The sequence below is a fragment of the Sceloporus occidentalis genome, unplaced genomic scaffold (assembly GCF_023333645.1).
Source record: "Sceloporus occidentalis isolate IW3139 unplaced genomic scaffold, rSceOcc1.0.p SCAF_20, whole genome shotgun sequence".
NCBI classification, from domain to species: domain Eukaryota; kingdom Metazoa; phylum Chordata; class Lepidosauria; order Squamata; family Phrynosomatidae; genus Sceloporus; species Sceloporus occidentalis.
The window spans coordinates 9,916,883-9,928,238 of NW_028317000.1; the positions used below are offsets into that span (position 1 = coordinate 9,916,883).

Consider the following 11,356-nt stretch of genomic DNA (forward strand, 5'->3'; position numbering starts at 1 on the left):
GGTTCCTTCTTGGCCAGCTCATATGCCATGCAGATGGTCGAGACCACCCATTTTGAGAAGACACTGGTAGGCCCAGCATCCAATTCAAGTAGCACACAAAAAGTCTAGTGGTTTTCCTTGAATTTGAGATTCTGGCAACATAGGGCTCTTTGAACACCAAGGGAACAGAGCAGTTGCTCAAAGGCAAGACGTGATTTAGTTGGAAGGCAGAAACCACCTTTGGGAAGGAGGAGATGTCTGGTCGTGGGACCACCTTGTCTCAATGGAACTGGAAATAAAGGGGGGTCAACATGAAGGCCCATTGCACTGAAGTAACTGTCACCAGAAAGACTGTTTTCCAAGAGAGGAGCCTAAGGTCGTATGTGGCCAAGGGTTTGAATGGTCTCCTCAAGAGTTGGAAAAGTACCAATTCGAAGCTCCATGCTGGCATCGGGCTGGAGACCAGGAGATATAAATGGAGGTATCCTTTAAGGAATGCCTTGATGGCTGGGTCCTGAAAGCAAGAGGAATGTCCCATACGCTGCAGTTCTCAGGTGATGGAAGCGAATTAGCATTTCACTGAGGAGAGGGGGAGGTCCACATCATAAAAGGATAAGAGGAATTTGAGGATGTAATGGGTTTGAACCCTCGAGAGGGACAACCCTGAAGCCATTAGGAAGGTCTGAAACTTCTTCCATTTGAAGGCGTAGGACTTCTGTGTGGAAGGCTTGTGGGGTACAAGGATGATTCATTGGATTGAAGTCGGGAAGTTCATTAAGAAAGAATCCTCCTTGCCATGAGCTGGAGTGCTTGGTGGTCCAGGTGTCAAACCTGACCACTGTGAATGGTCAGTATGCTGGCATGGAGGGGGAGATAGAACGTGTTGCCAGGTGAAGCAGAGAGGCGAATCAAGGCTGTCTCGGCCACCATGATGTCATGAGAAAGAAACCGGCTTGGTCTTGTTCTATATTCACGAGAACTCTGGTGATCAGAGGAAACAGAGGGAAGGCATACAGGAGTTGTCGACCTCAGTGGAAGAGGAAGGTGTCTCCTAGAGAGCCCTTCCTTGCTGTCCTGGAGCAGAACTAGGAGTAGCAAGTGTTGAGGTGGGTGTGAAAAGATCTACAGGCATGCCCCATTATCAAAAGGTTCCTTGAAGAACTTCAGGATGGAGGGTCCATTCGTGCCAGTAATCCAGGGAACAACTGAATTGATCTGCTAGCACATTGTCCTCATCTTGGAGGTGGAGGGCATAGATAGATACGTCCCTGCGTACCAGTACCAGATCTGGAGGGTCAATTCAACGAGGCAGTGAGACATCATGACTTCTTGTTTGCTGATGTAAAACACGGCTGTGATGTTGTCCATGAGGATTTGTATTGAGCAACCTCCAAAGTATATCCTGAATGCCTTGAGTGCTTTTTATATTGCCAGAAGTTCAAGGGCATTGATGTGAAAGGAGGACATGTCCTGGGACCAGTGTTCTTTGACTATTCGTCTTTTGGATTCAGCCCCCCACATGTCCATGGCGATGAGCCTCGGTGGAGGTGTGCGGAAGGGGATCATAACACGAACGTCAAAAGGGTTGAGCCACCAGGCCAATGATTGCCATGGCATCAGGAATAGTTTTGACAGACGAACCCTGAGTGTGTTGAATATGGTGAGGAACCATGACTGTACAGAATGCATGCAAAGGTGGTAGAAGAGTATAACCCCTGTCATGAAAGCAAGATAGACCAGAAGCATGAAGACCCGATGAGCTTGAAGGCACTTGGAATGGTGGAAATAGAGCATAGCATCAACCAGATTTTGGAAGCAGTCTGCAGGCACATGTGCCTTTTCCAATCCTGAATTCATCACGGTTCCAATTAACTCAGTTCTTGGCTGGGCAAAAGAGGAGACTTCTATTTGTTGAACATGAGGTCAACTGAGTTTAATACAGTTAAAGAATAAGATATGATAGGTTAGTGTGCATGGGAAGTCTGCTACTAGGGGAAGACCACTATTGTAGCCAAAATGCAACTATGGCCATGCACTTCATGAAAATGTGAGGCGCTTTGGAGAGACTGAATAGCAATATTTGAAATCAAAATGCCCTTTTCCCGACTGTGAAGGAGAAGAATCACTGGTGGGAATCTCAAATTCCTAAATGGAATAGGCATTCTTGAGGTCTAGAGTGCCGAACTAGTTGTGGGTTTGAAGCAGTGGAACTATCAATGGCAGGGATGTCATTCTGAATCTTTTGTGAGAGTTGAAGGTACTGACACCTCTGAGGTCCAGAATGGGTTGAAGACCACCATCTTTCTTGCTCACTATGAAGTATTGAGAGAAGGCGGCTCTATGAAACTTGGATGAGGGGACGGGTTCAATGGCCCCTTTGAGGAGTAGTGTGCACCTCTTCAAGAAGCACATCAGACAGGGGAGTTACATGGAGAACCCCCATGGGGGGAACTCCTCGAACTCTATGGCATAACCCCTTTCAGTGATATTGAGGATCGAGGTATCTGTAGTGATCAAGGCTCACGTAGATTGGAATTGGGCCAATCTGTCACTGAAAGGTCATAAGACATCGGAAAGAGAGTGAACACACAATTCAAAATGTCTTCTTGGGGCATCCTTGCCCCCTTGAGCCATGGAAGTGTGAATTCATAGTCAGTCTTCTAACAGAAGATGAGGAAGATTGGGAAGGAAAACATCTTCTAGGATAAGTGAGTCTGAAAGCTTTTCGCTGACCCAAGGAGGAATGGTGCCAAATATATCTGTGAGCTGAAGAGGTATGAGGGGATGATGAGAGGTCATACTTTCCCATAGTCACTCTCATCTTTTGAGCATGTTCAAGTTTCGAGTCAGTTTCTGTGTTGAAGAGACCAGATTTGTCCAAAGGTAAATCTTGGATGGTGGCTCTAGCCTGAGCAGAAAGTCCTAAGGATCATAGCCAAGCATGTCCCAAGAGCCACTAAGCCAGAAATTACTTTGTTGGAGCAGTCAGCAATATGGCAGGCCAAGTTAATCTGCTGCCCTGCTTGAGAGTGTGCCTCCAATTATAGGGCATTTGCCAGGCACTTTTCATCATCGGGCAGCTTGTCAAAAAGAGGACAAGCCCATTTCCACAAGTTCTATTGATATGCCACCGTGCAAGCCAAATAATTAGCTATTCAGAGGCTGAGGGCAGTGGCGGAATGGAACTTTGGCTGCAAGGTCCAGCTTTCAGCCTTCTTTGTCTGATGATGTCGAGTGAGGCTTTCAAAACGACTTGGGTTAGGAGGCTTTGATTACCGCAGAAGTGGGTTATGGGTGTTCAAGAAGCCGTGAGGAGCTCATATCTATCACTTGGTACAAGTTGTCAATCTTCTTTGACGTCGAAAGGATAGATAACAGAGCCACCCAGATTTGCAAGAGATCTTCAGTAAAGAAAGCAGGAGCAGGATGGAAACCAGAGTTGGAGCCGTAGACTGGATCTTCTTGTAAACCGGATCCAATGGTTCTGATTCCTGTTGTCTGACCTTGAGGTCCAGGGTGTGAGCCGTGAAAAGGACACACTTGGAAAAGGCTCTGACATCAACTGTTGGGGATGTCAAGTAGTGTTTGAACACATAAAAAGAAGCGAAACAGCTGATATATGCATCACAGTCCTCATGAGACTCCTCATCTCCAGAACACTGTGAAGTGTGTGGATGAGGTGATTGTTGTCAACAGAGAGGAGGAAGAGGTCTGTCCTGTAGGGAAAGAAACCTCACATGGACAGGAGGAGGTCAGGCAGTGAGGAGCAGGGTGTTCACGCTGGAGAGGTCTGCCATGGCTCCATTCATCAAGGCAGTCAGCAATGCTCGAATTCAATCAGTCAAGTGCAAGATGTGGAGGCCGGTTGGATGGGTACAGATGAATTGGGGATCTCCTGGACCAGTAAGGTTGTTTATAGACAACTGGTCATACAGGATTCCAAGGTGACCAGGAGAGCAAATGCAGTAGGTGGAGGATTCCAGGTTATAGCACAACTTTGGTTAATGAAATGTCACAGGGAGCCACAAAGTTGATATCAGAGTAAGCATCAGTACTGGCTGTCAAATGACTCGTGTCAGTACCTTCTGTCTATATCTCAATGTTCTCTGTGAGAAGATTTACTATGATGAATAAGCGATGGAGACTGAGAAGAGGAATAACTTCTGTGTCTTCTCAGGGGCAGAGACAGAATCCTGGCTATTGGTCGATCATGAGGAAATGGATCCGTATGTGTCACATCCATTGTCTTAGGGGATGGAGAATGTCAAAGAGTGGGCATCCTCCTAGATGAAAATTCAAGGACTTCACCTTCAGAAGTCAAGGCTGAGTCCACTCTGGTTGAGTTTGAGCATACTGATATCAATCTAATTTTTGATCTAAATTTGATCTAATTTGGAAAAGCGGTATATAAATAAACATTATTATTATTATTATTATTATTATTATTATTATTATTATTATTATTAATCTGCTGACTGCTGGACCTTGTCTGCATGAATTTGATCTCTCAGTACTGTGTGGTACTGATTTCTCAGGACCAAGGCCTTCTGTTTGGCATCCCTCAAGGGGTCCTCCAGCTCTGGGTGCCATTGTCTGCTCTTTGGTATGGCATAGTTCTGGGCGGGGCAGACAGTTGTCAATAAAAGTTTAGGGGGCTTCAGCACCTGTTTGTATAACAGGACTTTTAGCTTCAACTCCCAGTTCTTCTGTGCCTGACAACAACTCACAAGTAAAAAGCAAATTAAAAAAATCACTTGCTGCAAAATATAAATGCATCAGAATTAAGCAAACATATTTGGCATAAAAATGCCATTCTATAGCAGCAACAAAATGTACACCAGTATCTGACTGTTACTCCTATGCCTGTCAACGCAGTCTTGCTCAAAACAAATTAAGCTTAATATAATAGAACAAGGGTTTGAGTATAGCCAAGTGTGTAAATGGTACAATGTATGAAAATCATTTTAAAAATGGAACGGGGAAAATCTGATTCCCCTGCACACATGCCTTTGTGTTCTGAATGTTGGCCTTTGGATGTGTTTGGTAGCTAGAAAGGCCTACCTGGAATCAGTGGGTATACTCCCATGAACAATAACCTGCTTAAAGGCTGACCTAGGTTACATCCAGAGGTAGCCATGTTGGCCATTTAGCAAAGCTTGCAACATGTATATTGTGCATTTTGGTTGGCTAATAAAAATATCACTATTTGGTGGATTTTTTATTGGGTTGACCTAGATTGGTATCTCTGCTGGACTATCTATAAGTAGGGGAAAAAAGCAACTCAGACTTTTAGAAGGAGAAGTGATATTTACCTGTAGAAGATGTGCTCTCAGACGAAGATCTCTTTCTGGAAGGACTGCAGCTTGTGCCTTCTGTTGGCCTCTGCAAGAGTTTGTCCTGTGTTGGAAGCGTTCCTGATGAAGGAGAAAAACCAAGTCAGAAAGAAACATACCCTTTTACCTGCCCTTCACTGATGTCAGTAAAGGGCAACAGCAACATCACAACAAAACTGTGGCACGCTAGTGCTAATCTGTCGAATCCCCCAGCAAGGAATGATGAAGTTTCATTTGGATTCTAACATTACCTAGCACTTAACAAAACCCCAATGCTAGAAGGTAATTTAAAAATTTGGAAGTATCTAAGTAACTCATTAAACTGTTAATTTATTAGATTCCTTCCTTCTTATGGTGGCTTAATTTAACACATTTCCTGATTAACACTGAAGTTAATCCTGTGTTTAAAAGGGCTATTAATTTTTGTTTGTTAGAATTCATTAGTGTGAGGTGAGTCTTCGTCTGCCAGATTCAGTAAAACAGGAAGGCCTCAGAAGACAGATTAGGACTGGCAGAAATAAATCTTTTAGGTAGGAGGATATGCCTTGCCAGTTGGAAAGCGACTGAAGAATAGAGGGGAAGAAAAAGTGAGTCCTAAACTGGAATGGAGAAACGGAATATAATGCAGTTGATCTGTTTACTTTGTGGGTGGTCCTCAAGCACTAAAGTTTCTTTCATACTATCAAACCCTTTAGACATGAAAGGCCAGTGTTCTTCTTCTTCCCATTTCCTCCTTTCTTGTTCCTTCTTAATCCCGTGTTTATGGTTTTAAACCACGTGTTTAAATGACTCCATGTGTTTTGTTGTATATCGTATTTTAATATATGTTGTACCACACTCTTTGAGCCTTGGTGAGAGGCAGGTAAGAAATAAATCATCATCATCATCCCCATTCCCCTCTTCTGCTTTCCACCAATCCCTGCTCTTTGAGGGGTTAGGATGAAGCTATTAAGCTCATTTTTAAGGTGCTCAAGGTAGTGAAAGGAGGATGTAGAGGTTTTAGCCGTGTCTGTCAGAATAAATGTTTTAGGCTGCCAACTCATACCTGAACCCTTGCTCAAAACATTTCAGATGCCATGTGAAATACAGATAGACAACAAAATTAACGAGTCCAATTATCTTTTTAAAAATTTGCCTTACAGTATAAGGTTAAGAGATGCAGATGAAAAATGTTAAACATTTCTGATTAAGAACTCTCTACCACTGATTCACTGACTGCTCTTTGCAGCCAGCTGCATTTGTAGTGGATCAGTGTTCTCTAGCTGAAATAAACACAAAATCCTTTACTATCCTTTAACATCACTCCTTTTTACTATCTGACAAATTGCTTGAAGAGATGTAGATGGAGCAGACAGGTGGAACGGAGCGGCCCAAGTCCGCTCTGGCCCGAAGCAGATCCAAACCCTGCCAACTGCACGACCTGCTTTGAAAGCAGGCCACACTCAGCAGGGCTGACCAACACTTCCAGGAGCTGCATTACCCCGGCTCCTTTTTACTCCAGTCCACAGGACCAGAGTACAGCCTCAGCATGGCTTCTGGACACTTTGGAGGTGTACGTCATATATACGGCACGTCTCCAAAACACCTGGAAGCCATTTCATTTGGCCTGTCTGTTTGGGGCCTAAGTTAACTACATATTGGCAATGATGGTGTGGAGTAGAAGGAAAAGAAGATGATCATTGACAAGATGTAAAAATGCAGGACAGTCTTTCCCAACCTGATGTGCTGAACTCACATCGTTCCCAGTAAACACTCGTTATGGCCACTATTTATTGTTGTATTCCTTCAAGTTGTTTCCAATTTATGGAGATCCTAAGTATCATGGGGTTTTCTGGAACTGAGAATATGCGACTCATCCAAGGTGAATGGGTTTCCATGGCTAAGTGGCGACTATAGTCCAGTGCACAAACCACTACACTATGCTGGCTCTCATGACAATTAAAGTCCATTTTAAAAAATGGATGGGGGAAGCAACAAAATGACCTCTTTTAAAGAGCCCTGGTGGCGCAGTGGTTAAATGCCTGTACTGCAGCCATTCACTCAAAACCACAAGGTTGCGAGTTCAAGACCAGCAAAAGGGCCCAAGCTCGACTCAGGCTTGCATCCTTCCGAGGTCGCTAAAATGAGTACCCAGACTGTTGGGGGCAAATTAGCTTACTTGCTAATTAGCTTACTTGCTGTTCACTGCTATGATCTTTGGAATAGCGGTATACAGTATAAATAAAACAAATTATTATTATTATTATTATTATTATTATTATTATTATTGACCCTAAAGGTCATTGACAACTACCATGCCCCATGGTTTGTTGTGAGAACTAATATTTCAGGTAATAAACAATTTAACTACTGTATAATTTAATCAACTAAATAATTTCAAGTACTAGTGTTAATAAATTAACCTCTCAAATTCTAATGTTTAATATCAGTGAATTAATTCTGAAACTTAACGTTCCATTCTCTGCTCAACAGGTTTAGCAAAGTGCCTTAGTCTTAACACTTTTTGGCCCTCAGCAGAAGTAACTGACCAAACAGAAGTGGAATTACAACTGCAATGTAGCTCCACCTTGGAGGCAGTGTGGAAAATTTAAATGCAGGTGGCTTTTAAACTCTATGACAACTACCATGCAGTGCTCAAGTTAAACAGTCTCATGTCTATAAGCTCTACATATGCTCTTCCAGTTGTAAACTGCATTATTTATTTATTCAATATATTTATATACAACTTTTCTATATAATATAATGAAAAGTAATTATCTGGTTTAAAAAATACAACCATTTTTATATCAATAAAAATCACATTAAAATCATCCTGACTGGAATAAACTGTAATAACAGTAGTAACAGTCATAAATATTGAAAAGCCTGTCTGTTCATCTAAATACAACTGGAAAAGTTTGGACATGCCAAAATCAAACAGCAATTGTAGAGCAATAACTTTAACATTTATTCACATTTTGGGAGAAAGGCGGGATAAAATAAATAAATAAATAAATAAAATATGAATAAATAACTCTGGGTTTTCTTCTAAAAAAATCTGGGATGGTGGTAGAATGAAATGTCATCCACCCCTTCTGGGGTCCCAAGACAAGAAATGTGCCACTGCTAGCTGGGAGATTTTGAAAGCGGTAGTCCAAAAATGTACTTTTCCAAGTTCTGAGACCAGGGTCCAAAACACGCTGCAGAAATAATGCAGTTTGAGACCACTTTAGCTACCCTGGCTCAATACTTGGGAATTCTGGGAACCGTAGTTTAGTGAGACATTTAGGCTTCTCTGTCAGAGAGCTCTGGTGCCACAATAAACTACAGTTCCCAGGATTCCCTAGCACTGAGCCAGGACAGTTAAAGCAATCTCAAACTGGATTGTTTCTTCAGTATGTTTTGGACACAGGTCAGATTATTTGGCCAGGGGTAGGGAAAATGTTGCCCTTGGATCACAGTTCTCAAATGGCCTAGTGTGCTTAGCAATGAAGGATGATGAGAATTGCTGTCCAAGCCTTCTAGAGGATCACACATTTCCTGTCTCTGCTTAACTTTGTGATGATCTGAAAGGAATAACAAGTAGGTATGACAGTATGTTTGTTGTTGTTATGTGCTTTCAAATCAATGCCTGACTTAAACAGTAAACCCAATCTTAGGTTTTTTTGGCAAGCCTTATTCAGAGGAAGTTTGCCACTGCCTTCTTCTGAGGCCGAGAGTATGTGACCTGCCCAAGGTCACTCAGCGAGTTACCATAAGTAAGCTGGGCTTCAACCCTAGTCTCCAACCTTCCAAACACTGTATTCATACTCACTCACTCTCTCTCTCTCTCTCTCTCTCTCTCTCTCTCTCTCTCTCTCTCTCATACACATACATGGCTCTCTTCCCTTCCTTTAGACTTGGCTCCCTTAATTTTTCCCCCACTTATGCTAATTCTCTGAGGTGTATACACAGTAATGACAATAAGCAATCAGAAATAGCAAAGTGGACTTTGGCCACTGAAACAGAGGAAATAATTCTAGCTAAAAGATCAGCAAGTGAAAGGCAACATTTCTAAACAGATGCCAGCAGCCTCCAACACTAGCCTTTGATGATCTTCCCACTGCTGCTACATTTCCCTATCCACATCCTTTTCCATACTTCTATGTTATTAATGCTTCAAATGAAAGCATACCTGGTATATCGTTTAATATCCACTGTTGTATGTGCTCCAAACCTGTATGGCCTTACACACCAAGTTTTTGCTTTATTTCCCCTTACTTCCATCATGTCTCTTAATTTTTTTCCTGACCAAGGGCAACAAAAAAGGATCACCAACAAGGTGAATCTCAGCACCACTGAGATTGAAAGTAGTTGCTCCCATTAAACGCTGTTTCTCTGAAGGTGCCAGCCACAGATGCTGGTGAAACGCCAGGAAGAAACTCTTTTAGCACATAGCCACATAGCCCGAAAAACCCACAAAAAACTATAAATGCTGTTTGGTTCTCAAAAGAAAGCCAACTTTCATCCTATACAAAGCAACAACCCCCACATATTTTAGGGGCTAACGTGACCTTTTCTGCTGAGGAAACTGTGCACTAATACTTCAAGGTGGGGTCTGTAAACTCAAAATTGAAAGTTTGGCAGGGGATACATGTGTGGAGTTGGGCGGCTGTTGTTTGCATCAATTCCAGTTTTATAACTGATTAAAATAAGGAACATGTTCATGTAAAAAACCCTAAAATATCAAATCATGGGTCTCTTCATACATTACGAAGGCACATTTGCGATGGAACTAAGCACACACTTTGGTGGGCAGCTTATACTGACTTCTACCTTATAGCTCCAGATGTGCTGCTGTTGCTGCAGCTTAAATGTAGCCCTTCAGGGCCCTTTGCATGACATGCCTGAGATGTGGCAACAACAAAAATAGAATGTGCCAAGGGCTGAGCGAAAAGCTGCTTCTACAAAGAAAACAGCTGTTTCCAATTGTGGGAAACGCACTTACTGAAAGTGATACATTTTCATCTGACTCACCAATTAAATGCACTAGCAGAAACGCAATGATTCAGAGATGGCACTCGGTGGGCTCCAGCCTAAAACGTCTCTGTTTTCCTCCTAATTAAGGCTGTTTCTCATCAAATCCAAGTCAGCTCACTCATCGTAATGGAATTCCTCAGGAAATTCCCAGAACTGGACTAACCAAGACAGCCTGTTTTCTCCTCCTGTTTTTCGAATTTAACCCATTAAGAGTGTTGCACTCAGCTGCAACGGTCTTGCAAAAATGGAAGCTAGGGCTGGAGCTTTTAAATTTTATCTTTTTGAACTGATAAACTGTTCCTAATCCCCCAAAAGGATTCCATGGTGGCTGTGTAAATAACATCATAAACTGGGTGATTTCTGCAGTGTGTTTTGGGCCAAATAATCTGTTTCTGAATGGCATCTCTTGCATTGTAAAATACTGTAAAGTGATTAAAAAGTGATTAAAAAGAAGAATCTGACATGATACTGTTCTAACCATGAATAACTGCCAATAAACTGCTAAAGTTAAAATGTTTAAATTCAAACAATCATTGTTTTTCTAGTAAGAGGGTTGGAAAATAGTAATAATAGCTAGACTTTAAAAAAATATATGAATAATATTTTTTAAATGAGGTGTGTTTTTTTTAAGTCATTTGATTAAAACCAAGTTTTAAAGCAGCCAACCCTGCTTTAAAGGCAATCTGAATATATTTGATTGTTGTTGTGTGCAACTGCAGGAAAAAACCAAACCTGTGATGTATATTTGTTACTTTTTTTAAAAAAATACTTCAAAATAGCTGGCAATTTGGCAAGTGCTAAAGAAAGAAGCCACGTGACTATGAATACAAGAACAAAAAAAGAGCCTTGTGGCATTCAGACAGGAAGATTTATTACAGCATAAACTTTTGTGGACTACAGCCATTAAAGCTTAGGCTTCAATAAATCTGGTAGTCTTTAAGGTGCCACAGGATTCCTTTCTGTTACAGAAATGTTATTACCACAGGTCAAAAAACCACCCAGACAGAAAGATTTGTGCCTCTGGCATGTATTCTTAGTAGCCAGGC

General features: G+C 42.0%; 1 protein-coding gene across 1 annotated transcript in view; it reads right to left on the bottom strand.

Annotated features, from left to right (window-relative positions):
* Positions 1 to 11,356, bottom strand: part of ASH1L (ASH1 like histone lysine methyltransferase) — a 114,469-nt gene that overhangs the window by 67,974 nt on the left and 35,139 nt on the right. The window contains exon 4 of the mRNA XM_089483263.1: positions 5,292 to 5,393. Coding sequence (XP_089339389.1) covers positions 5,292 to 5,393 — 102 coding nt within the window. The remainder of the gene's footprint in view (positions 1 to 5,291; positions 5,394 to 11,356) is intronic.